This window comes from Poeciliopsis prolifica, unplaced genomic scaffold, assembly GCF_027474105.1.
Source record: "Poeciliopsis prolifica strain line A6 unplaced genomic scaffold, Auburn_PproV2 SCAFFOLD022, whole genome shotgun sequence".
Lineage (NCBI taxonomy): Eukaryota > Metazoa > Chordata > Actinopteri > Cyprinodontiformes > Poeciliidae > Poeciliopsis > Poeciliopsis prolifica.
In genome coordinates this window covers 6,027,488-6,054,294 of record NW_026562397.1, presented here as the reverse complement: position 1 = coordinate 6,054,294, position 26,807 = coordinate 6,027,488, and the positions used below count along the sequence as shown (strand labels likewise).

General features: G+C 41.5%; 1 protein-coding gene across 1 annotated transcript; it reads left to right on the top strand.

Moving 5' to 3' along the window:
* The first annotated feature begins 1,719 nt into the window (after positions 1-1,719).
* LOC129369745 (mediator of RNA polymerase II transcription subunit 13-like) lies at positions 1,720-26,470 on the top strand. Its single transcript, XM_055045323.1, has 30 exons — positions 1,720-2,490; positions 3,228-3,462; positions 7,192-7,360; positions 10,778-10,923; positions 11,811-12,008; positions 12,270-12,464; positions 13,094-13,250; positions 13,358-13,465; positions 14,213-14,908; positions 15,345-15,561; positions 15,907-15,937; positions 16,032-16,153; positions 16,252-16,339; positions 16,447-16,637; positions 16,724-16,923; positions 17,836-18,713; positions 18,861-19,025; positions 19,150-19,373; positions 19,846-20,041; positions 20,123-20,498; positions 21,225-21,441; positions 22,368-22,559; positions 22,655-22,878; positions 22,978-23,120; positions 23,578-23,736; positions 23,816-23,998; positions 24,127-24,266; positions 24,814-24,978; positions 25,283-25,383; positions 25,477-26,470. Exons 1-30 carry the CDS (start codon positions 2,425-2,427, stop codon positions 25,607-25,609), a joined length of 6,315 nt encoding a protein of 2,104 aa, XP_054901298.1. The 5' UTR covers positions 1,720-2,424; the 3' UTR covers positions 25,610-26,470.
* The last annotated feature ends 337 nt before the right edge of the window (positions 26,471-26,807 follow it).

Here is a 26,807-nt window from a genome sequence, read left to right as displayed (position 1 = left end):
GGATATGATTGTGTGAGAATCTCATGTCAGTCTATATCTGTCTTTGTGTAAAATGTTGCATTGCCTCACTCTCTCCCACTTGAAAAAAAAATCTAATTTTGCCAACTGGAACTAGAAACCCCATTCAGAGAAAGAGCCGTGTAATCTGCAGCTACTCTTACGTTTTATGCTGCTAGTAAACAAAACAGTTTTATGCATCATGTTTTTGTTACGTCGTTGTCTGAACATGAGTGTATGGGACACTAAAATGGTGAGTTAAAATTTAAATGGTTCAAGGAATAAGCACGCAGGTTTTTCTTGGGGATTTATATTTATTTTTTAGAAAAGAAACCTAAAGATAGTCAAACAGGGCAGAATTTAAGCATAAAAATATATTTTTCCAATTTGACAGTTTGCTTTGATAGACCATTTTAGAAAATGAATTGGAAATGTATTAGAGGCTGGCTATTGGTTTTATTTTTGTTTTAATATAGCATTTTAGTTTGTAAATATAATGTTCAATAATAGTTACACTGTGACCAAAATTTCTACTTGAACATTTTGATTCGACACACAATGTGCATTCAATTTGCTGCAAGACTCATTGTGGTGTTTAACAGGGAACTGTAGATGTTTGCATAGGTTGCGTTACAAAAGGTTACCTCAATTTAGCAAATGTACAGTATTGTGGCTGAGAAGGTTTCTGCAGAGAAGCAAACATTTTTATGTGGATTAAATTTTTTCAGTTAACTTCTGAGAGTTTGTTTATTAGTTCTCACTATTTGCTCAATATTTAAGATATGTGCTGTACAGTAATCATAACAACACACATGAATCAAAGTCAAGGGTGAAGTGAATAAAGAAAAATGTTTTGTTTGGAGGAAAGCAATATTCAGTTTGTTAGTGACTTTATAAATTATAATTAGTGTTTGCATTGTTATTTACATAATGTTGTGCATTCACATCAAATAATAAGACTTGTTCTTCTAATAATTTGTTTCATTATTAAGCATAGGATACTTTTACATCTATTTATGAACTAAAATGTGCTTTGTGAATTATGCTAAATACATCTGAGGAATCGCAGGTTATGTATCTTGTATCTTGCAACACAAGATACATGCATTTTCAGTTTTACTTGCCTTTTGGAAACAGTGTCTTTACATTTTTGTAAATATTTATAAAGTACAATAAAGATGAATATTCAGCCCAGAGAAATGTGAAAAATAATTCTAATTACCAAAATGAATTTTTAAAAAATGTCTATTTTCTTCTTATACATGTGTAACCTTAACATAAGGTGTAACTGTCAGAGAAATTATTATTGAATCTGTAATGAACCTGGAAATAGATCAGCAAGTCTTCGCTATGTAAAATATGCCAAAAAATGTTTTATTTAAAAAATAAATAAATAAAAAAAGCAAAGCATGCAGTTTTTGAAAAGTACTTGGCTTGCTCATTTAGAAAATGTGTTGATCCTCCAATTCTTCTTCCACTTGATGCAAAAGTCACAGAACATCCGGTTCTGTCAAACATGAACTCCTCCGCAATAAACCCAAACTCTCAGGATGACAAAACGGCTTAATGACCGTTTGTTGTTCAGCATTTCTAAAGGTGCATTTAGCAGCTCTGACAGACGCTCTGGAGCTCTCATCTTGTAAACTGTGAAGTCATGGAGCTTCTTGAAGCCGGATGACGCCCCCCATCAACACATTTTGGCCAATGGGAGCTGAGAGTTGTCCTCCTGGCCGCCATTAAAAGAATTCAATCCATGTAGTGAAATAATGGAAATCTACAGGAGCCATGGATCCAGGCAGACTACAGCACCCGACGAGTAGTCTCGGAAATTGTGGCGTTTAATCTGTTTTAGGTTCAGTTTTAAAATGACGGAGCGACGTGGTGTTTTTAGCGTACATGAGGGCGGTGTAGCTCATTGTTTTATTGAGGCTCTGGTATGCTAGTTCGGGTGTTAGCACAGGCTAGCTGAGATCAGGGGGAGGGGATAGTTCCTTTGCTTTGAAATTGTTTCTAGCTGACATTAGCATTAGCATACCAGGGACCAAGCTTTTGTGATGAAGTTTTTCTAGCTCATTTTTCTCCTTTCGCATTTAACTTTCCTCATGTTGGATTTTATCGCTTGTAATGTTGTGGTTGCGTTAACGTTGTCTGGCTGATCCTTCGGTATTGTGGGCTTGAGCCTAACCGGATCAGACAATACGTTTCAAATAGGATTGATGAATCAAATTGCTACAAGCCTACAGTTGTCGCTCCCTGGCTGCCTGTCTAACGTTAGCTTAGCCGCCAGGCTAGCGGCGGCTAGCGCCGGTTAGAAGTTGCTGAGCGTTTCAAACGTCGCTTCGACACCCGAGTTTTACACCCATCGGCTCCTGCCCCGAAAGGCGATTGAGACAATGGACTTTAACGTTGCCGTCACGGTGTGAAAAGATGAATTCTTGCTTTGTACCTAACGGGGCCAGTTTGGAGGACTGCCACTCCAACATCTTCTGCCTAGTAAGTCTCCGCTGCTAGCACTAGCTGCTGTGTTCCTGAGAGGCCAGAAAGCCATTTTGGCTAATAAGGCAACAAGCTTTGTAACGTCAGTTGCAGATTGGCGTGAAGGAATTACTGGGCCTGTAACTTGAAAACCGTGAACTGGCCAACTTTTATAACACAACTTTTATAAAACATCGCAGTTTTATAATAAAAGAGTTGTTTATGAGTGCGGAGTCAAGCTGTGTTTACAATTTCAGTTGTTACAGGAATTTTCGGAGCTAGCTACTGTAACAGGTCGGGTCAACAGGCGAATTACCTTTAACACCCTATGTTTCTTTTTCTTTTTTTTTTTAATGAAAAAAACACTTGGCTCACATAGGTCAATTACTGTCTTAAATTGCACTCATAAACAGCTCTTTATTATAAAGTAGTGAGAAAGTTATGTCTTGGGGCCTGTTTGTGTTTTTTATATTGTCAGCAATTCTCTTCCTTTTGTCCTTTTTATTGTGTAAAATACAATTTCATATATATATCTATATATGTATATAGATATATCTCTATATATAGATATATATCTATATATATATCTCTCTCTCTCTCTCTATATATATATATATATATATATATATATGTACCTGCCTTCAGCTTACTGTAAAGGAAAATGCGCTCATGCATAGACATGCAGTAAACAAGTGACAGTTGCCTCCAAACTCTGTTAAAATTCTCACTTTGTTTGCCTCCTCCTCCCCTCTCAGGCTGACTTGACGGGGATAAAGTGGCGGCGTTTTGTGTGGCAGGGGCCCACTTCGTCGCCCATCCTTTTCCCGGTGACCGAGGAGGACCCCATCCTGTGCAGCTTCAGCCGATGCCTGGCAGCGGATGTGTTGAGTGTGTGGAGGAGGCACCACACCCCGGGTCGCAGGGAGCTCTGGCTCTTCTGGTGGGGGGATGACCCCAGTTTTGCTGAGCTTATCCACAATGAGCTCTCGAGTAAGTGAATGTTTTCAGCGGGATTTGGGTCACTTATCCCCCCCTTTGGTCGCACTACATGATGTGGTTATCTAAATGCAGAAGGTGTTATTCTGTAGAAGATTTTTAAAAATACTGTTGCGTTTGTGGAAACTAAAATGTGCGCCGTTGTGTAATTGGCAGTAAAGCAAACTGATTTTAACCCGTTAATTAGTCAGGCTTTTTGCTGAGGTTGTCCAGTTGCAGTCACTCGTAAGCCTGCCAACTCTATGTTTAAAATGGCTTTGGTTAGTAAAGGGTTATGAATGGCACTCCATTAGAGTCAACACCATGGGTATCTGTGTTCTTTATTGACTAAGAAACATTTCCAAACAGCAAAATGTGTCTTTCTTGTAAGCAAGGGAATCGTTTGTCACCAGCTGAGGAAACCTGTCTTGGTTTGTATACCATTTCCAGTCGCCAGTGAAGGCACAGCCATGCATCTAAATAGTTGGAAGTTGCGAGAAAAACAAAAGCAGACAAAAAGTGGCGCAGCAGACTTCAAATAAATATTTTTTTTCTTAAGTAAAATAAGGTAGGCCCTAAATTTATTTCTGCAGCTTCTTACAGTTATGCAAATAACAAAACCTTACAGACCACCAAAATCTACGTCTGCCACTGCCTAACTAGAAGCATGTCTGTACTTTAGACCACTCTGACCTTAGAAGAGCTTTTTATTATGCAGTTATCAGATGTTCAGTCCCAGTTTGTTTTGAAACTGTAGCTCAGGCCGAGCCATCCAATGACCGGAGCCAAACACCTGGCTGACTTAAAGGGACAAGCGCGTATTTACTTCTCTAGACTGTAGGGAGAGAACATGACACACACAGCAGCCTTGAGGAAAACTACAGAAACTTTTCTGCCATTTTTTTTAAGAAAAATTGAAAGATGAGATCATAAAATTTGTGTGTTCGCTAAAAATATTGACAGATTTTTGTGGTCAAATCACAGCAACTCTTGCTTTAATCACTTTTACTGGGTGATCCAGTCTTTAAGGGATACATAAGCCTGTCGTAATTACCAGTTAATCTATTAATCCCATTATAAATTAAAATGAGCTGAATAAGTTTTACTCTGATATTCCATTTTATTTGTGGTTTTGGCTGTGTGGTTTTTATTTTTGTTTTAGGTTCAGGTTTGTTCGAGTCCCAAAGGGCAATTAATGTCACAGCAAATAAAAAAAAGTCATAAAAACTAGGAGAATCAATCTGAATGATTGTTTTAGGTTGTGATTTATTTTGGATATTTAAGACCTTCCAGTGTTGAGCGTTCTTTACAAAGTGTTAGTCTTAGAGAGGCCGAACTTGAATAATTATGCCATTATCAATATATTGCATGAAAATTGCCTTAAAGCAACAATATTATCGCTGTATTTAGTGGGACAATTTATCGTCTTGCAAAGGGCAATTTTTATTTTTTTTTATTTAAATGGTTTTGCCTTCTTTTCATAAACTTATGAAAATCCAACTTAAACGCTCAGTCCTGTACTCTACAACAGCAAGTGAAGTGACACGTTTCGTTCTTCTAATCACTTTTTTTCATCACATTATTTACATTGAAAAGTTGAACTGCATCACATTTCCAGCATGTGCCACAAAATTCTTGTGCATTGGTTTGGACAAAACCACAAGTGAAATGTTACCATGACAGCGCTACTCGGCCCATTGATATCGTCTGGCATTTATTTATTTTTCTTGCATACGGAGACAGACTTCCTGGTCTTGTTTTCCTGCACGAAATGTAGGTGCTTGAGTATTTGACTTCTTCTACTGTCTTGACGTTATCACAGTGGCTGGCACCAGTAATAAGATATGCATTCCACTGCATGCCTTTCCGTAGTAGTGCTGCAACAGGTTTGTTGTGCTTTTTTTTTTTTCCTTAGTTCCCGTATGTGACTTAAAGCTTCGACTGCGCAGTGGTTGGTTCATGTCGAGCCATTTCCCTCTCCCTGAGGGAATCGCACTACCTCTCCTTGGCATTACCGCGTCGCCCTCAGGGACTCTTGTCATTAATCAAACTTGTTGACTTGCAGAGCTCGTACTTGCAGGCATCACCACGGAAACGATGACAGCTCTCATTACTGTTATAACTGCAGACGGCTGTTTGAGTGCCAGCAGAGGAAGTGCTGATCTTCATTGGTTGTCCTTTTTTTTTTTTTTCTCCACAGAATTTAACTTTTTGCAGTGACTTGTTGTCCGGTCCGTCATCTGCCCTAATTCGTGTGTGTTCATTAGATTTTGCTCAGGACTAGTATTTGCAAATGATTGATCTTGAAAATTTTCTCTCAGTAGAGCTGCTGTGCTAGTACTTGCAGGAAAAAAATTCTACAATTTGTGGGAACTTTGCTCATGTTTAAACACGTTGAGAGACTCTCAAGCCGTTTCATTATAAACTGCGTCAAGAGCTTATTTCTAATAAAAGATCTGAGAATTTACGAAAGCCCTGCACCTTTAAAAGAGAAGTTTTGGACTGGATCAGCAGAGTTTCACCATTGCACATTTTTTTGGGAGAAATCTCAACTAAGCCTCCCAAATAGCAGTAATATTTAACTCATCTTTGAAAGAATAACTGATGCCTGCTGGAAGACTTGCAAGACTTTTTTTCTTTCTATAGACACGGATGTGTTTCAATCTAATTACTAAAATTTAAATACAAAGAATAGACATGCTCTGACCAAAGGTTTATACCTTGTTTTCTAATCTCAAAATTTGTTTTCTATAATTAACACTGTTCTTTTTTTTGTCTGATTTCCTGTCATAAATTATTAATATTTATGTTTGAAGCAAAAGCAGCATCACACAAAGGAGCCCTGTTTGTCTAAACTTGCACACAGTAATTAAAAAAAATATTTGGTTTCGCTGTTAAGGAGAGTTCAATTTGAATATAGCACTTACAACACGTGTATGTAGAATAAGTGGGATACTTCGCTACATTCAGACCCAAAACATTTGTTGCAAAGTTGTGTGGATGCAACTTTGCAACAACACCCTAGAAAGACAAAGAAAACTCTTCGCTCTCATAAGGAGACGATTATATTAAGACAGGTTTCTAGACGCTCAAAAGGAAAAAACAGACCAACGTTGTCGTAAGATATTTAGCTTTCCTGTTTGCTACAGAAGTGTAGTCCAGGTCAATTTATTGTGTTGTAATTTTGAGATCATGTCCCTCATGTTGGTATGAATTGACATCAGGTGGCTGGCGGCTTCCTTTTGTAGATGTAAATGTACAGATTACAAAGCAGTGAAATGACTGACACCTGCTTAAGTCTAGCTTTCCGTTGTGGCAGCCTGAGGAAATGGGTCTTCGGTTTCCATTTTAAGTGACCTTTTACACCTTTTGTGACTTTGTGAAAAACCTCTCAGAAACTGAAAATGGCTCACTTTGAGTCTTCTTCTCACTATAACAACTTCTACACCAAAGAGTGTTGCAGCCAGTGAGACCTATTAGCACTTAGGTACTGTGTGTTCACTGGTGGACTGATCAGATGTTTTGAGTTTCAGTCCAAAATGCAAGTCCAGCTGAAAATAATACATTTCTGGCTCACAGCTGTTTTCTTGGCACATTTTCATACATTAAATTGCCTTAGTGTCCCATTTAGTTTGCGAACCAAAAAGTGTTAGCAAGTTTCTGACACATGGTGCTCATTCCTGTTTACGTTTAACATTAGGCACTTTGTTGGACTCATGACTTAATGCCCGTGTCTTGTTTCAGGCGAGGAGGATGGCGAGTGGGAGAGCGGCCTGTCCTACGAGTGCCGGACGCTCCTCTTCAAAGCCATTCACAACCTGCTGGAGCGCTGCCTCATGAACCGCGGCTTCGTTCGCATCGGCAAGTGGTTCGTCAAGCCATACCAAAAGGAGGAGAAGATCATCAATAAGAGGTAGGCATCGATCAAATCTGGCAGTGGTTAAAAAAAAGAAAAAAGAAAAAAACACATGCTTCGAGCACAGATGAGTCAAATTCTACTTTATAAAAAAATGTCTCTGGCAAAAGTAATGTTTAATTCTAACTTAAAGCACTTTTGAGTGTTGGGTTTAAAAAAAAAAGCATGTGAATATTTTTTTATTAAGTGCAGGTTTTATTCAAAAGGAACAACTCAAAAGGGTTAGAGGTCAAATATATCTTATGAATTTGCTTTTAACATAGTTTCTCTGTGAAGGTCCTTTTCACTGGCATGATGCATTTCACGTTAAAATACAACATTTTTAAAAAGGGTGGTGTTATGTGGTTTTTAGGCACATGGTAACATTTTATTGTATAATAAAGTAACTGTAAACTTCAGATTTGATAAAAATGTTGCATATATCAAATATTGCTTAAAAGAACTCCTGGTCTTTCTGAAAGGAAGTCACCACAACATTGTTCCTCTATTAACTCTTCCTAATTGCGGATGGCAATTAGGAAGGGTTGAAGGAGCTCAGTCGGGGTTTGAGGTGCTTTGTGAGGCAGAAGGTTGGCAACTGCAGGTATGCTTTTGCGGTTGTGCCAAATTTTAGTAAATGCTTTCTGTTTGGGTATTATTTCAGATTTTCAGCATGCAAAAGAAAGTTCTTTTTTTGTTTTCTTAAGACTGTTAAGTTTCTCTCATACATGTGTCAGAAAGAGATGTGTTTGTCGGTGCTGCAGAGGGAAGTTTTTCTTAGCAGATGTTGTGAAAGTTGTGGTTGAAAGTTAGCTAAACAGTCGGTGGCCTTTCACATCCTTTTAATGATTAAAAATTCTCTTTTGGGATTCAGCTGGAGACGTGCTGCTGAAACTGGCATGTCTATTATTAGAATATTGGTTTCTAGTTATGAGACGTTGCCTTTCAAAAACGGCAAAGATGAATTCAAAAAACTGCATGTCTTAGTCAAATACGAGGAGAGATTCCCAGCTGTATGCGGCTCCCCTGCATCTTTCAGTTAATACTAACAAGCATTTTGTCAGCTGTATTTTAGGGAAATATTTAACTTTTTTTAAGTTGTGGAATTTTCTAGAGTTGGAATGATTTTCTCTTTTTTTGTGGTCAAATTAAAGGAGAAATGCAGTATATAGTGCCACCCAATAGGCTTTTTTTTTTTTTTTTTTGCTGGATTTAGAGGAACACCACAAAGCTTTTATTTGGCCAAAACTGATTTTCAAGTTTGTTCATGGGTTACTAATTGCAGTTTTTGACAAGATTTTTTTTTTTTTTTTTTTTTTTGTTCTTCTCTTTGTTCAAGTGACTAAAAGACCTAAAAAAAGTTTTGCATAGAGGCATTAGTTTTAAATCCAGCTCAGGATTAGGAAATTACCAGAAAGCCATTAATGTGTCATAGCATTAAACCCAGGAATGTGTGTCAAAGTTCTTGGTGTTGGGTGATGCATTTGTACACAAAAGATAGTAGGAGTTTCTAGTTCTGAATTTTTTTAATGCTTTTATACAAACAAGTTTTAAGTTTTCAGTTTGAGAGTTTACAGCACCAACTCAAAAATAATAGATTCTGTTTGATTCCTGAGGTCAGATTTTCCCTGATATCTTTCATAGATATCAGAATGCTAACTTGAATGTCTGTTGTCTCCCAAATGTCTTATGTGTTGTTTCTTAGGTGAATGATATATATGCTTATTTTTATTCCTCTATTGGTGCATTTAATAAGAGATCATGTCTTGTAAGTCACGATTGGATTTATTTTAGTTTCTGAATTTAGGGTTAGTTTAACTTGATTCAAATGTCCAAGTGGTTTTATCATAAATCTAAAATGGTTTTGGATAATTTACATATCACTATTTGAATGTGTTTGAGGTTGCTGAGATCCTTCTAAGGTTAAATGTCAAGCCAATTTTCTTCAACCAAGCATTTCAAAGTGCTTTACATCACAAAAGCATCATACAGTCACTGAATGGGCAATAGACCTTACATTTTGTCAAATGCCTTCATCAAAATCCTCAAACAAATATGTTGATCAAAGTCTTCTGTTTGTCATAAAAGTGAAATCTTGAGGCAAACAGAAAGCGTATAAGCAACTAGATGATCTGAAATAGTTATGCAGAGCTGGCTTTTTTTGTTTTGTGCGTGTGTGTGGTGCTGTTTTTTCCTGTAAGTGTGCTAGAATAGATTCAGTGTCTGCTCTCAAACAAGGGCCAGGGGAGCCCTAGAGTTTCCTGACGAGCTAATTTGAGCCCTCCGTTTTGGCTGGGCTCATGTGACTCGTGTGTTTGAAGCGCGGCCCGTCGCTCCGGCTCCATCTGGCAGCTCTCTCTTTGATTTCAGGGATATGTTTCAGCAGCTATTTCAAAGAGCTGCTGTGTATAAGAGGGTGTGATTTACCATTCACTTATGATCACCTTTAAGAGCCTTTTGCTTTTCTCTTTCTGCCCCCTCCCTCCTTATTTAAAGCGATCACAACACGCTTGCATCAACTCTTCAACAAACATGCAGCGGCTCCTTTTCACAGAAGTGTGTTTGTGTGTTAGCCTCGCTGTCGCCGGCCCTCTCTAGCTGGTAAACACACGAGTCTTTGGAAAATGCTGAGTGGGCACTGTGGTTTTACCGCAGCCGTGTCAACAAATACTATTTCGGTGCATTTTCTAGATTTCTAGACGGTTAGGAAATACACATGTAATATTTAAGGCTTCCAATCACTTCCCATGTTTATTTTTGGCTCATTTCTGCAGGAAGATTTGGTGAATAATTTAAGCGAGTGTGGGGAGTTATGCAGGCTTCGAATTGAGAACAAGTTGGTCTCAATACCTTTAGTGTCAAGGTGTTTATGCACAGATTTAAGTCATTTAAATTAACAAGACAGTTATTTTATTTTACATTATTCCTCGAGACTGCAACCAATTCTCCTTTTTTCTCCCTTCTATCAAATGTTCTTTGATAGAAGTTGTAGTTTCAAATCCAAGAGATGCATGCCTTGCAAGATTTTGTATGTTTTTGTACTTGTATTATAGTTTCTGACTTTTTCAAACCAATTTTCTTCTATTTTAATCTGTTTGACATTTTTCTAGACCAAAAATAGTAGGTCTTAGTTTTAAATTATTTAAAGAACAAACGAGTCGTTAATTATTTGGGCTGCCAGTTATCCTTCAGAGGCTGTTGTGATTAAAATTAATTAATTACAATCTCTAGACAATTAATACATTATTAATTCAGTCTAAAAACCAGCAAGGGAGCCTTCATTTTATACTTTTTAAATTTGAATTTCCCAATGAAATAAGTGACAGTAAATTGTTTAGCTTCTGGTCCCTTGGTCAGAGAACTGTTGTTTTGCATATTTGTGTGTCTCACATTTCTAAATGTTAATATTTGCTTTACCTTTGTTCCGCTTTGCAGCGAGCATCTGTCCTGCGCCTTCACTTTCTTCGTCCATGGCGACAGCAATGTCTGCACGAGTGTGGAGATTGCCCAACATCAGCCTCTTCAGAGACTCGGCGAGGAGCATCTCAGCCTCGCCCAGCAGAGCTCCAGCCCCCTGCAAGGTGGGAGCAGAGTCAAAAGTTTGTGTTTTATTTACATGGTTTGCACATAGTCTGGAAATGCTTGGAACTTAGGTTTAATATTCTCTAGCAATGAATAATTTTTTTTCATAATTTTTCATTATTCTCAAAAATAGAAATCAGAATTCTTGAAAGTTTTAAGGGTCCCATTTTTTTTTGCTCAATTGATTGTCTGTTAATGAGCTTTGACAAAAATGTCATACAGATCTCAAACAACTTTTTTTTCCTCTTGGTACATGTGGTTAAGACATTAAGACGTGGTCATAACACAAGTTTATAAAGTCTCTTTTGATTGCTTTAAGTGTTTTTAAATGTTTCAAAAGGGCCTAAAGTTTAAAATGCATTAAAGTCCTACTTTGCCAAACAAAATCACTAACTTTTTGTTTTTTAACAGAAGTATATTACATTTGCAACATACTTTTAAAATTTGTCTTGCTAGTTTGTTTTTTTTTTAATTTAGGTAGATTTTAGCAATCATTTCTGAGAAGAAATTATTGAAGTTTACCTGTTTAAAAAAAATCCAACTGGTTTAAGAATATATCATGATTAATTGAATTCAATCTTAAATATTGTTTTATATTGACTTAAGTAGGCCCTTTAACTCATTGCAGAATCTGCTTAAATGTTCAGATGAATTTCAAAATGACCTACCTCTTAAATGAAAATTAGATAAATTGTGTTATTTTGATATTTGTGGCAATAATACAGCCCACATGCGGCAATATTTTTGCTCACAAAAATTCAGGACGTCGTAAAACTTCTGGGAAACCTCTAGAAATTTGAGTCTGAAGTGAAATATGTCATTTCAAAATAAAAATTTTGAAGGGGGCGCGGTATCTTAAACGTGTTGTGAATCTTCGCCCCCGCAGTCATCCTCAGCCCGTACGGCCTGAACGGGACGCTCACCAGTCAAGCTTTCAAGATGTCAGATCACCCAACGCAGAAGCTCATCGAGGAGTGGAGGCAGTTTTATCCCATCTGCCCCAATCTGAAGGAGGTCCCGGAAGACAAGATGGAGGATGCAGACTGGGAGGATGACTCCCTGGCTGCGGTGGAGGTCCTTGTCGGTAAGGTTTTAGAATTATTTTACAAGGCGCCGATGGGCGGCAGGAATGCAAGCAGGTAAGACGCAGAAAAGCTTTTTAAGTGACTTAATTTTTTTGTAAAGACTAATAAAGTTGGAAAAGAAATTTGTTCAAACTTTTTTACATGACTTTGAGAAAATCAGGTGATGTTGATGGACGACATAACTTCGTTCAAGCACCTAACATCAGTATGTTATGAAGTTTTTCTTTTCTTAAAAAAAGGGTAAATGTGCTTGCTTCCAGCTGGAGTCAGGATGGTGTATCCCTCCTGCCTGGTGCTGCTCCCCCTGTCGGACCTCCCCGCCGTGGTCCCTCAGGGCTCGGCCAACACTCCGGGAATGCAGAGCGGCGCTCACCAGGGTCAGGCGGCTCACAGAGACTCGGCCATGTCCTCGGTCACTCTGACTCCTCCCACGTCGCCAGAAGAAGCCCACACAGGTTCGGCTCACGTCTCGATCTTATTGTTGTCACATGTACTCGATCGCACCGGAGGGCGAAAACACTACTTTGCGATGATGACTAGCATTGGGTTTTAGCTGTCAAGTTGTCAACGTAACGCGCTAAGTTTTAAATGCACATGTGACGTATGAAAGAAAAAGGGACACAGTGCTTTTCTACTAATTGTCAACACTAGAACAGCTAGAACAGCTAGCTTGACAAGGTCAAGAAAAAAATAGCAAGGGAGAGGGAAGTAATGCTAGCTTGACTTTGACAACCTTAACCATGTAGATGTGCCGCGGAGTTTGTTGTGTTTTGGCTCAGTTAAAGAATAAAAAGGCAACCCACACATCAACTCTGACAGATCATCAGTAGAGCAGGTATTTAAATTATCTAATCAACCACTGATATGTTCAAACAATCACTTAACAATAATCACAAAATAAACATCAAACCTGAAAACATGAGACTATTGGACTGAATGTTCGGTTCGCATGGAAAATATTTCTGTCTTTTGGCGTCGAGTCCTGACACACTAGTGGAGCTGTTGTCAGTCAGTTGCTATGGCAATGGGTCATTATACAGTTGTTGCTCTTATGTTTTTTGTTTTGTTTTTTTCCTTCCACTAGACTATCAGCCTGCCCAGAGATGGCTGAAGATGTCTTCAGGGTCTGATTGCTACAGCTCTAACAACACTCTTCACGGCGGAAAAATCCCCCGCAGGCTTTCCAGCCAGATGGTGGAAACCGTGTGGCAGGAGTACAACATAAACCGAGCAGGGAACAAGTACGTTTTCTTGCCATCCCTTTCTGTAAAGGGAGCGAACATTTCTCAGCTGATTTATTTATTTTGTCCTGGCTTTGCTGAAAATGTGGCTCCGCTCCGATTACCAGGAGAAAGTTTACAACCTTGACGAACGGAACTTGCGAGGAGGAGCCGGACAGAAGCGGATTCTGGGATTTCGTGGAACCAACTCACAGGCCGTCATGCAATTGCTTGAGGTAGAAAAACCATTTACCTCTCGCTATTTATTTATCAATTTGAAACAGAAGTACCGTTTAGCCTTCTTGTTGCACTTTTTGGCTTTTTCTCTCTCGCAGCCTGAATGATTGCTTGTGTGAAAATTATACTATTTTAATAATAAGCTCTTAGTTACTGCTGAAACAATTAATCGTGAATAATTGATTATTGAAATGATCTGCGAATATTAGAATATATATATAATATATGTAATAAAATATTCAGAGCAATAATTGAGCTGAATTTATACAAGAGAAATGTAGGTTTCGCATTTAAGGCTGAAAAAAATTTTGCCCATGAATTATCCTGCTTCAAATTATGTAAACAAAAATAAAAAAATTGAACACTCGTGAAATTTTGTGGTGTTACTGTGTTTTTTTGTGGCTAAATAGTTATTTTTTAATTTTTTTTATATTTTAATGTAATTTTAATATTGTATAAAATAAGTTTAAGTGCTTAAATGAAAATCTGCAGAATTCCCAATGTTTTTTTTTTTTTTATCCTATTAATTGTCAGAATAATCAATTAGAAAAAATAATGGTTAGTTGCAGGTCTAGATTTAATTTTCTACCCTAACAACATCGAGCCTAAGCACTGTAGGTTTTATGGTGCGTTTATTGATGAGAGAAAGGTTGTAATTTTTAGGTTCCAGCTAGCTACTTATTAGTTGTTCAAGGTTAAAGTTGTTCTATTCTGCCATAAATTTACTTATTTATTTTTCTACCTAGGCCTAAAAACCAGAAGCAGCGATCCAGCAGCACCTCAGGACACCCGACGTCTTCGGGCCAGCCGCCTCAGCCCACCGCCAAGCACAAGCTGGGTGAAAAGCTGGAGAAGGGCGAGAAGCAGCAGCGGAGACCGCAGACGCCCTTCCACCACCGCAACTCAGTGAGCGAGGAGCAGTCCATGGAGCCGCAGACCCAGAGACTTTGCCCGAGGCCGCAGGAGGAGGGCCCATATCCCAGTTTGCATCATGCGGACACGGCACCGCCCAAAGCCCCCTCCCTGCACGCGCACGGCCCTCCGGCGGACCTTGTCGGCTCGCCGCCGCCCCCTCCTCTCAGCCCGCGTCCCTGCGATCACGTCGATGGCGAGCTGACGCCAAGCGGCGCCAAGAATTCCTCTACGCCCATCCATCAGGCGTTCTACCCGCCTTCCGTGGAGCCCTGCCTGATGCCTCAGAAGGGCTCGACGGAGGAGCCGCAGGCGGACACCGCGGCTTATCCCTCAAACTACAACGAGACCTTTGAGCCCACAGTGTTTATTGGTTCGGCGATAAATCCCAGAGAAGACTCCACTCACAACCCCTGGAAGTACTTCAACCTGCCCAGGAAGAAAACCTCACACTTAACGCCGCAGTTACCCATGGATAAAATACGAGATGATTTGTCAGGAGGTTCGGAAACGGTGGTGTCCATCACAGAGTAAGCCTTACTTATTCTTCTTCTCTTGAAGTGCATTAAAACAGAGTGTCTGTGCATCCTTAAGAAGTCTTCAATCTTAAACCCGTATATCTAAAATTAAGGCTTTAAAATGTCTTGGATTACTAAAGAACATGAACTTATTAAATGTATTGTTGCAGGGCTTTTTAACCTCACATATATTCGACTATATAGAGAGCCAAATGCATTGTGTGAAGCACAAAGCTGCTGCCAAGAGCCACAAATACACCTTCAGAAATGTCAATTTTTGCTATTCTTGATTGTGATTCAGCATCATCCCCCAGTGATTTCCCATATTTGTTTTTCCAATCTCAAATTTAACTCATTGGCATTAAAAAAAGGTCTTGAAAGTCTTAAATATGACTTGCTGAAACTCGCAGCAGGCATGTGTTTATCTTCCTGGTTCCTCTCTTGTCAGGCTGATGTGCAACTCCTCGCATCCCCTCAAAGTATCGCAAGAGCTGGTCAGGACCTACGCTCAGCGGAGAAATAGCCATCTCGGCTCCTCCGCAGGCGACGGAGAGCACGGCGACGAGTCCGACCCGTACGCCTTCGTAGAAGGAGACGACGAGTTCAGCATTATGGAGAAGAGGGACAAGGTCGGACCTGAGAAGGACGGCAACAAGAAGCAGAAGGTGGGTCCCTCAGTCCTATCGGGGTTGTTGGGGATGCAACGATCTGAAAATTTGGGCCGATAATCAATAACCGATATTTGCTGATATCATATGTGAACTGATGCTGACGTTAGCATCTTAATCTGTTGTGGATATCTGGTGCCATTAGCCGGCACAGTGAGATTTTCAACAGACTCTGTGAATGACAGGTGTAACTTTTTATGTGCAGATTTTATCATAACACATCATGAAAGTGTACAAATTATAACAAACGTAAAGATAATAAATGAAGGGTCTGTCAGCCTGCACCAATGTTGGCAAGTTGAATCATTCTTATGATTTTTGTCTTTTTTTTTTTGGATTCAGTTGGACGACGGAGCGGCGACTTCTTCAGATGGTGAGAAAGAATCCTACTAGAACTGAACATTCACCTAAATGAGGTATTCAGTGTCCTTGCTCACCGTTTCCCTGCAATCTGTTCCATTTTGCAGACGGTCAGGGCCAGTCGAGCTGCAAGCCTTCAGCCTCGACCAGCCTCATTCACGAGAAGGACTTGGTCGTGTCCCTCAGCGACCTAGAAAAAATGTTTAACTCTGACGAAGATGAGCAAGAGGTGAGTTGGAGGAAGAACTCCTCTGCTCCAAAATTCCACTTTAAATCGCTTTATGGTTGTCTGTGGCGAAAAGAAATCAAACTGTTTTTTTTCTTCAGCCTGGATCCAAAAGAGCCGGAGCCGGTAACGACGACAAGACCAACCTTAAAGAACCCAAACCAGAACGCCTGGATCCCTTGTCGTCGTGTATGTAGACGAACCATTCAGTGCTTTTTAGGGGGGAAGAGTGTCGATGCTGATCGTGATGATCGCGTCATTTTTACTCATTAATGTCTTCACTTGTGTGGGTTCAGCAGACCTGATGATGATGTATCCCACCCCACCCTCTCTGGATCAAAACGGCTACTCCCCCGGGAACTCCGGGACCAAGGACGGCCTGGAGACAGGGGCGGGTCTCGCCCTTCTGGACAGCAGCCAGCTCAGCAGCCACTTCAAGATCGAGGTGGAGGAGGGATTCTGCAGCCCTAAGCCGTCTGAGATAAAGGTGCCGCTCCTGACGCCGCCGGCAACAAATACAAGGGCGAATAAAATGGAGCTGCGCCAGCATTTATGTTTTATTTCCGTTTTCAGGATTTCTCCTTCGTCTACAAGCCGGAGACGTGCCAGTCTATCATCGGTTCTTCCATGTACGCCCCCCTGAAGACGTTACCCAGCCAGTGTCTGTTGCCTGTCAAACTGCCAGAGGACTGTGTGTACACGCCGAGCTGGACCATGGGGAAAATGGAGCTGATGCCTCCAGTGTCGACTGTCAGCCTCCTCACCAAAGACAGGTAGTGATCTGTAACGTAATGAACGTGTTTTTAAATTCTGGGCCTCTCAGCGTTCAAATGGGTGCCTAAAGTCCTTGAAAATGCCTGAATTTCATTGAGGCGTTTTCAAGGTTTGGTTTTTGTAATGAGGTGTTATTTACAGTTGAAAACTGATATTTTTATACTCCTAATAAAAAGACAAACACATCTTGTTCTAACGGTCTGAAGTCAAATTAGACAACACCTTTTATGTTTTAGCTTAGATACAATTAATTACCAAAATTATTTCTGTTTGCTAAATGTCAGAAAATTTAGCAAGAACATTTTCAGAAACTTTTTTTTTTGCAACTTTCTTTTTATTTTTTTACAATGTAATTGAAATTTTGGAATGATTTTAATATATATATATTTTTTTATTCATTTTTTTGTTCTCAGAGCAGTCAGGTGTTTTAGAGTATGTATGTGTGTGAGAGAGAGAAACACTTCAAAACATAAAATTTTGTTATATTTTAGTTTAACTTGCTGTGGAACGTAAAGCGCATTATTATTAACAATAACAATAACCGGCCTGTCACACTGATGATTTTTGCCAGATGATTTCAAGTCCTATTTTAATAATTGCACAATAATGAAAGTTTGACCTCTCACTGACAAACTTTCACTTTCTAAAGAAACCTTCCCACTGGAAGTGAAAGACCAAAAATGTACAAAATAAAAAATAGCAACCGAAAACGGAAATGTAAACCAAAAAATTAAGTAAAATTGGTTATGAAGTCTAAATGAAATCTTATGATATTGAATTAAGTTTCAAATTTAAGAATAAAATTTTTTAGATCAGATAGTGTGGTGCTGGAGAAGTGTGAAAACTCACCGTGAAGGTTTTTGAGTTTCATCTTGGGGGAATATTCTCTGACCGTCTGACTGTGTTGGCAGTAACGTCCCCAGCGTGGAGCCGGACTACAACCAGCCCTTCACCCCTCAGACCAACACGCCCTTCCTGCCTGGCAGCGCACCGCCCAGCAACAGCGGCCCCGGCATCCTGCCGTCTCCGGCCACGCCTCGCTTCTCTGTCCCCACCCCGCGCACGCCTCGCACCCCCCGCACGCCGCGCGGGCCCTCCAGCGTCCAAGGCTCGCTCAAGTACGAGAACTCTGACCTCTACTCGCCGGCGTCCACACCCTCCACCTGCCGGCCGCTGAGCTCCGTGGAGCCGGCCACCGTGCCCTCCATCCCTGAGGCCCACAGCCTCTACGTCACGCTCATCCTCTCCGAGTCGGTCATGAACCTCTTCAAGGACTGCAACTTCGACAGCTGCTGCGTGTGCGTCTGCAACATGAACATCCGCGGCGCCGACGTGGGAGTCTATCTCAAGGACAATGGCGAGGACCAGTACCCGTGCACCTGCGGCTTCAGCGCCGTGGCCAACCGCCGCTTCGGCCAGTCGGCGGGGCTCTTCCTGGAGGACGAGCTGGACGTGGTGGGGCGCGGCTCGGACGCCGGCCGCGACACGGAGCGCCGCTTCGAGGAGCTGAGGGGCAGTCTGAAGGAGAAGCCGCCAGATGAGCTGATTCTTCTGCTGCAGGACCAGTGCACCAATCCGCTGGCGCCCATGGCGGGCGTGGAGTGGCCCAAGCCAAGCGCAGTCGCCGCCACCCCCAGCTCCTTCCTCAGAGTGGAAGAGAGGGACTGCTACAACGACTGCTACATGGCGCTGGAGCACGGCCGGCAGTTCATGGACAACATGTCGGGAGGGAAAGTGGACGAAACGCTGGTGAAAAGCACCAGCCTTCATCAGTGGCCAAAATGCAAATGTGAGCTTCTTTATTTTATCGTTTCGTTTTACATTCTACTCGGGTGATGTTTGGCTTTTTTTTTTTTTTTTTTTTTTTTTTTTCTTGTCCCGTTTAATTTAATATTTAACCTCCTTGTTTTTCCCCTCCCCTGTCTTCCTCCCGTAGCTGCAGACATGAGTAAGCTGTACTCTCAGGACGTCCTGCGGGTGCTGCTGTCCCTGCAGCCCGCACTTCAGGACACCATCCAGAAGAAGGGCGTGCGCTCGTGGGGCGTTCAGGGACCGCTCACCTGGCAGCAGTTCCACAAAATGGCAGGGAGAGGCTCGTACGGTATGTGCAAACGTGTTCGCATAGATGCCAAAGTCTTTGAGAAATTACTACAGTAAACAATAATACTGTGGTTTTGAAACCATTTTCAAGTAGTATACATTTTGTCTTTCCTGCTTCCATACAGGTACAGACGAGTCTCCAGAGCCTCTGCCCATCCCGACCTTTCTGGTCGGTTACGAGTTTGATTTTGTGGTGCTGTCTCCTTTCGGGTTGCCCTACTGGGAGAAGCTGCTGCTGGATCCTTTCGGCTCCCAGAGGGATGTGGGATACGTGGTCATCTGCCCGGAAAACCAGACGCTGCTCCGTGGAGCCAAAACCTTTTTCAAAGATCTGAGCGTCATGTACGAGGTGCGCAAGTAGAAATCGTATTGATCATCTTCAGTCAAAATGGCTTCCCTTTTTTTAAGTTTTATTCCTTTTTTTTCCTGGTTGTTTCGTCTTTAATTTCCTCCTTTTAATTAGCTTTTTTTGTAATTTTCTTTTCCTGAAACCAGAAATGTCTGATTTTAGGACATTTCAGACTGTAGTAATATTTATCAGTTAAGTCATGGAGTATTTTTATCGTTCACAATAATTTGTCTCATTTTAAAACATCAAAACAGTTCCAGTTTTCTCTGACATATTTGAACATTTTTAAGTAGACGTCACCATTTCGTGTTATCGTGTCCCGGAACGAAAAAACGTTGCCAAATTTAAATTTACACCTCCTGAAAACTTAAAAGTTCATCTTGGAGAAAAATGTGTCGAATTTTTTATGTCTGCAGACATAAAAAAAACAAATAATAGTTTGTTTAATACAACACTATGATTCTGTGTCCAGGCATGCCAGCTGGGACAACACAAACCCATCTGTAAGAGCCACCCAGAGGGGGTCCTGACCGTCGGCTCCCCAGAAGGAAGGAGCATGACGGAGCAACCCCTCAGTGACTGGTTCCTCAAGATGGCTGCCAGGGAATCAAATAATGAAGCCTTTCATAAGCTCAAACTCTTTGCGCAAGTGTGTCGCTATGATTTAGGTAATTAATTTAATAATAATGCCACATTTATCATCACTTTAGTTTACGAAAGTGATAACTGAAAGTCTCTTGTTTTCCCAGCTCCAAACTTGTCTGAGCTGCCGTTGGACAGCTCCCTCTTGTCCCAGCGTAATCCCACCAAGCCCACCCCGCAGACCTCCGCCTCTTCCAGCGCCTCCTCAGGACTCCAGAGCACCAACACTACCAGCACCAACTCTTCCCAGCCTGCACAGGTCAACAGCACCCCTCCCCCTTCGTCGGCGTCATCTTCATCGTCGGGCTCTCAAACTAACGGAGCGATGGCCTCGGGCAAGCCGGGTTCCTACATGCCGTTTGGGACGGGCGGCCTGCAGGGCAGCACTACTCAGAACGGACCGCAGACAAACTCGCAAAGCGCCAGCGGTCTGGGTGACGGCGCATCCAGCCAGCCTCAGGTCTCCGCCGAGACGCAGGAGAGGTACGTGGGCGCTCGAATTTTACGGCTAATTGAGTTCGAGGTTTCTCTAAAGCCGATTTTTATCTGGTTCTATTAGGGCTGCAACAAACAATTGTTTCAGTTGACGATCAATTAATCGAATGGAAAAAATGGCGCATTCTGTTTTTTTGTTCTTGTTTTTTTTCCTTTACAGAATAATAACTGGATAGCAAAAGGTGCATAAAATGAGATGTTTTTATAAAAATAATTAGTTTTTTTTACAGAATTTTAACTAGATGAAGCTAAAACTACACAATTTGTGGAGGTTTTGTAAAACATGATTACAAAAGGGGGTTTATCTTAAATATAAAATGTATTGTACAGTTTTGACTTGATCAGTGCTCCGAAGGTGTTGCTCAGTTATCTTTTTCTTTTCTTTTTTTTATTTTGTGGTTGAGTCTGTATGCTCCAGTAAATGACTAATCGATTAATAAATTACTTGACGATTATTTCAATAACTGATTAATCACAATTAATCCCATTTAAAGCTTTCAGCCCAAGTTCTGAATCTCAAAATTTGTAAAGAACAATTGACATGGGAAATGAAAGATATTTTACCTATCAAAAAAAAAAACTACAACGAAAAACAATAATTTATTGTCATTTATTATGCGATTAATTGCTTATTGCAACTTAGTGTTTTTGAAATATTTAATTTATTTTTTGACATTTAGTTCAAGTATGGTGTTGGTTTTTCTGTCCATGCAGCACAATGGAGAGGGACAAAGTGGGCAAGCCGACAGACGGAGAGTCCCACGCCGTCTCGTACCCGCCTGCCATCGTGGTCTACATCGTCGACCCCTTCAGCTACGAGAACGCGGACAAAGAGGTCCACTCCAGCACTTACACTGTGGGCCTGCTGCGCTGCTTCATGGAGATGCTCCCCTTCCTGCCCGCTCACATCAGAAACGCCGTCTCCGTGCAGGTACGGCGCTTTTCCTGTGCGGCCGTCGCCCGAGCCGGCGAGGGGAGTAATTAGCGGTGGCTAATTGAGGTGGTGCCTCCGCTTGTTAAACGGTGACACAAAGTTGCATCAACGTCCCGCGGGGGGGGATTGTAACCCACAAGAGGAATGACTGTATGAGCTAATGGTTTCAGTGTTGGTGCAACAGCATTAACAGGGAAAGTAAATACATTTTCATTTAGTTCTAATATTTCATAAATAATCAGAAATTATAAATAGGAGTAAGGGTTGATTATTAGAGCTTGTTTTGATTCGCTGGTTGACTTGTAAATTCATGGGAAACTTTAGCACAGATGGTTTTAAAATTGTCAGAAAGGGACTGAAAATTTCCATGTTCAAGTTTTCATTTGAGTGCCAAAGAATGAATGAATATGGAAAAAATGTTTGGGAACAAGACTGAGATACTGTAGTCAAAATTAATGTTTTATGTCTTAACAGTTGAAGGTTTGTCAAATTCAGGGCTTGTAAAATTATAAAAGACTGAAATATTCAGTTACAAGGTTTTTGGCAGTAAATTTGTCAAAGGTTGTTTGGCAGCATGTTGACTCAAAAAGTGCTTTTTTTTTTTTTTATTTGCAATCTTTTTTTTTCTTCTTCTTTTGTAGTCTTCTCTTGTGATGTGATGGTACAGGAAACCTGAAAGATGTAAACTTTAACAGCATCATCTTGTAATAGATTGAGTGTCTGACCTGCAGTAGATTGGTTCTTGGTTACAGCTTACTGCTGAACGAATCTTGATTTTGAAGAAGTTGAAGGCCATGGGTTTTTCATCAAGTGTAATTTATGCAACCTAAATTTTGATTGTATTTAGATATTGGAATGTCTCTCATCCTAGACCAGTTCACAGTTCCTAAGATGTGTGTGTGTGTGTGTGTTTTTCCTTTCAGATTGTTCCCTGCCAGTACCTGCTGCAGCCGGTGCACAGCGGCGACCGCCACATCTACAGCCAGCACCTCAAGTCGTTGGCCTTCTCCGTGTACACCCAGTGTCGCCGACCGCTGCCGAACTCCACCAACTTCAAGGCCTTGACGGGCTTCGGGCCCGGCCTCGCTCTTGACATGGCCCTCAAGAACCCGGAGGTGACTGATCTAATGGCTCCGTGTGAGACTTCTATTGTTGATTTTAGGAACTAACAAAGCTATTTCTTTCTTCTTCTTCTCATCTCTCTACGCAGCGGCCGGAGTGTCTCCGTCTGTACACGCCGTCCTTCATTTTGGCCCCAGTAAAAGACAAGCAGACGGAGCTCGGGGAGACGTTTGGCGAGGCGTCGCAGAAGTACAACGTGCTTTTTGTCGGCTACTGCCTGTCCCACGACCAGCGCTGGCTGCTGGCGTCCTGCACCGACCAGCACGGCGAGCTGCTGGAGTCCTGCATCATCAGTATTGATGTTCCCAACAGGTGTGCGCGCGCGCCCTCTGCACTAAACACTAAATGTACATCTCGGCGCAGCGGGGATGCTAGATTAGTCGATGCTAACGGCTTGTTGTCTCACCGCAGGGCTCGCAGGAAAAAGAGCTCTGCCAGACGAGTGGGCCTGCAGAAGCTGTGGGAGTGGTGTGTCGGCCTGGTCCAGGTGACATCACTGCCGTGGAGGGTGGTGATTGGACGGCTCGGCAGGATGGGCCACGGCGAGCTAAGAGGTATGCTGTTCTCTGAAAAGACAAACGCGCCTAAGATCGAATATGTTTTGATATTGATGCACCAATGTGAAAGTTTGGGCCGATATCAATATTATCAAGGCTCTTATAAAATGAGACAAACCCAGTTTAGTAAAAGTTAAAAATAAAATGTATTTATCTCAACAGAGCCGAACCCTTTTTATAATTAGACACGTCCAGATTTACCAACTTAAATTCTTTTATTTATACCTTTTTCACAAGGGGTTTCTTTAAAGTGTATTTAACAAAGTCATGGTTAAAAAGTTCATATTTAATAATGGGACATTATTAGCTAACGTCAAGTCAAAACATCAAACTTGCTTGCTCAAACCAAACAACATGACAGATGAGTTTCTTATCCACAAGTTATTTAGAAAGTAAGTTAAAGGTTAGTGATTTATGTTGGTCCCATATTTATTTTTCTCTGTTTGTGTTTCAGACTGGAGCATTCTGCTGAGTCGGAAAAACCTGCAGTCTCTCAGTAAGCGTCTGAAGGAGACGTGTAGGATGTGCGGCATCTCCGCTGCCGACACGCCCAGCATCCTGAGCGCCTGCCTGGTCGCCATGGAGCCCCAGGGGTCCTTTGTGATCATGCCAGGTGAGACGACGAGTCTTCAACAAACAAAAGTGCGTCCTTTACTCTGTTTTTAAACGGATATAAATCCGCCGCGTTCCAGACTCTGTGTCGACCGGCTCGGTGTTCGGTCGCAGCACCACCCTCAACATGCAGACGTCCCAACTGAGCACGCCGCAGGACACGTCCTGCACGCACATCCTGGTGTTCCCCACGTCGGCCATGGTGCAGGTCAACACTAACACCACGGAGCAAGACGACATCAGCTTCAACCACATCAACTCCGGTAGGCCTCCGCCCCCAAAGAGCCGTCGGCATCCCATCAAATCGTCTCTACTGCCGGGAGTCAAACTTGATTCTCTCTTCTTCTTTTTTTTTTTATTATTATTTCTTTTTTTTTCTCCCCGCTTGCAGACGGATCCGAGGGGATGGGAATCTTTGACTTCTTTGGCAGCGAGATGGATCCAGAGCTCATCAACATCCTGCCCAACTCCCCGACGACCTCGCCCGTCCACTCGCCGGGACACCACTACCACCACGGAGAAGCGGGCAAGGTCGGTCCAAACGAAATTAATGTCGTTTTTGTGAAAAGACCAGATCAAGTCTGAACTCTTGAGTATTTCCCCCCCCCATCCACATCCACAAGAGCTGAACAGGCCCACTCGTCTCATCATCTCTGGGAAGAGGTCGAGATCGGAAATTCCGTTTTCCTACTATTGTGCGTTGAGCTGATGGTGAAGATTGTTCCAGAAGCTACATAACGACCTTTATTCCTTCCTAAATCAATTTTCACCTACAGAGATGGAGGACTAAAAAAAAAAATTTACTCAAAAGCTCAAAACGTACTGGAGAGCAGCACTATGTTGACATATTGTTACTGATTAGCTACAGAAAATGAGTTTTTCTTTGTTCCAAATTGAAGTGGTGGATGTCATCATTTCACAGTGGAGAAAAAGACATTTTAAAGCCTAAAATGACTCATTTCAATAATTACTGTAATGTTGGGTTGTTTTGGGGTTTTTTGCAGTAGAAAACTAGCAGCTACCTCTGTTGCTGTTGATGGTTCAATAAAACTGGATGTGTTGGTGTTTGTGCTGCCAGGGCCAGGGTGCGGATCGGATGGAGTCCCACGAGGAGGCTCTCAGCATCCTGCAGCAGCCAATGGCTCTGGGTTATTTCATCTCCACGGCGAAGGCGGGGCCGCTGCCCGACTGGTTCTGGTCCGCCTGTCCCGAAGCCCAGAATCAGTGCCCGCTCTTCCTCAAGGTACCGGCGCTTACTTGAGTCTTTTCAGTGCAAATTAGGTCCACATCTAGCGGGTATTTTAGAAATCGATTGTTCTGTCGTTCATTTTGACTGTTAATCATATTTTTTTTTTTATTTGCTCATTTTTATTTATTTAACCTTTTTTTTGTTGTTCTTTTTCACATTATTCGAAACGCATTAAAAGAAGCAAATAAGCAAATCTATTGCCGTCTATTTAAACATAAGTTCAGGTGATGCGACCTTTAGACCTTTTATTTTTTAGAAGACATGAATGACTCAGTCTGCACTTGCACCGTTTTCCCAGGCATCTCTGCACCTGCACGCGTCTTCTGTCCAATCAGACGAGCTCCTGCACAGTAAACACTCCCACCCTCTGGACTCTAACCACACCTCCGACGTGCTCAGGTAGGAAACCAAACCGTCCACTCTAAAGAGGGACGACGAGATCTGTTGCTCCTCAATACTTACCTTCTTTTTGTTGTTTTTTTTTTTTTTTAGATTTGTCCTGGAGCAGTACAACGCCCTCTCCTGGCTGACGTGCAACCCCGCCACCCAGGACCGGCGCTCCTGTCTGCCCGTTCACTTCGTGGTGCTCACACAGATCTACAACTTCATCATGAACATGCTCTGAAAGTCTTAACAAGATCAAACTTCTGATCTGAGGAATCACCAAGACGAACTCTGGATTTTTAATGATTTTTTTTTTTTTTTTTTTTTTTTTTTTTTTTCCCTTTGCGCACGTCGCGAAGGCGCTCTCTTCTTCCTCTTCCTCCTCCGCCCAGTGTACGTCTTTCTTCACACACCGACCTGGAAAAGTCCCGCCCCAATAAATCAAATGCCAAGAATCCATTTTCAGCATTTTGGATGATCGAGAGACGTTTCGTAAAGGAGGAGGGGAGAAAAAAAAAATACAACTTCTTTTTAATGACAGTAGATTGCAATCTAAGAAATTTTATCTTAATAAAATGCCTGCATATATTATTTATTGTAAGTTTTTAAATGTGGAATTTTTAATGCTTAATATCTTTTATATATTCCAAATCCTAGAGGGTGTGTACATCTCGCTGTAAAGGAATTGGTTCAAGAAGTGTAATTTTTTTTCTCATTTGGAGGACGGAAACAGAGAGACAGAGAGAGAGAGAAACCTGTTACAGTGAATTTGCTGTAGATTGCTTTTAGAATCTTATTTTTTCAAAAGGGGGATTCAGACCTTTTTATTGCCATGCTGTAAAAACGAAGTTAAAAACTGGCCTGGGCATTTTTTTTTTTTTTCCCCCTTGTCCCACCCAGTGAGTGGACGAGACTTACCTCTCTGTCTGTCTGTCTGTCTCTCTCGCACAGTAACTCGATGAGCTCTGAAGAGGAATTAAAGGTACATTGTCAGATTATATATTTTATATAACAGATTTAGGTAATTGTGTGTGTACATATAGCTGTGTGCCGCTACTGATGGTGCAGCTTCTGTTTTAGGAATAAAGTGCGTCTACCTTAACTGCGTGGTGGTGACTTTTGACACTTGGCATTTTCACTTTCACTGAGAAACGCAGGCCGCCGGGACTAAAATGAGGCGGCCTCCAGAACCTGCCAAAACATTCTGACTGGACTTTTATTTAGTCCTCAACTTTTTCGGGGTTTTGTCACGTTGTCGACGTACTTTCTCGGCGTCTTGTAGGATGTAACGCTGCAAAGTGGAACCAAAATGTGAGGTGGGAGTAAAATTTATTTTCTTTTTTTGTTTTCTACTAACTAAAAGGCGTGAAAATCAGGCTCCGTTCAACCAAGAATTTTTTTTTTTTTTTTGGTGATGAAAAATCCCACAGTGAAACTTA

What these genes read in the sequence shown, in the direction of transcription:
- LOC129369745 (XM_055045323.1), top strand. Translation starts at nt 2,425, where the DNA reads ATGAATTCTTGCTTTGTACCTAACGGGGCCAGTTTGGAGGACTGCCAC. An exon ending in TGCGGTGGAGGTCCTTGTCG is followed by an intron (nt 12,009 to 12,269) that starts GTAAGGTTTTAG and finishes GCTTGCTTCCAG; the next exon opens with CTGGAGTCAGGATGGTGTAT. An exon ending in CCGTCATGCAATTGCTTGAG is followed by an intron (nt 13,466 to 14,212) that starts GTAGAAAAACCA and finishes TTTTCTACCTAG; the next exon opens with GCCTAAAAACCAGAAGCAGC.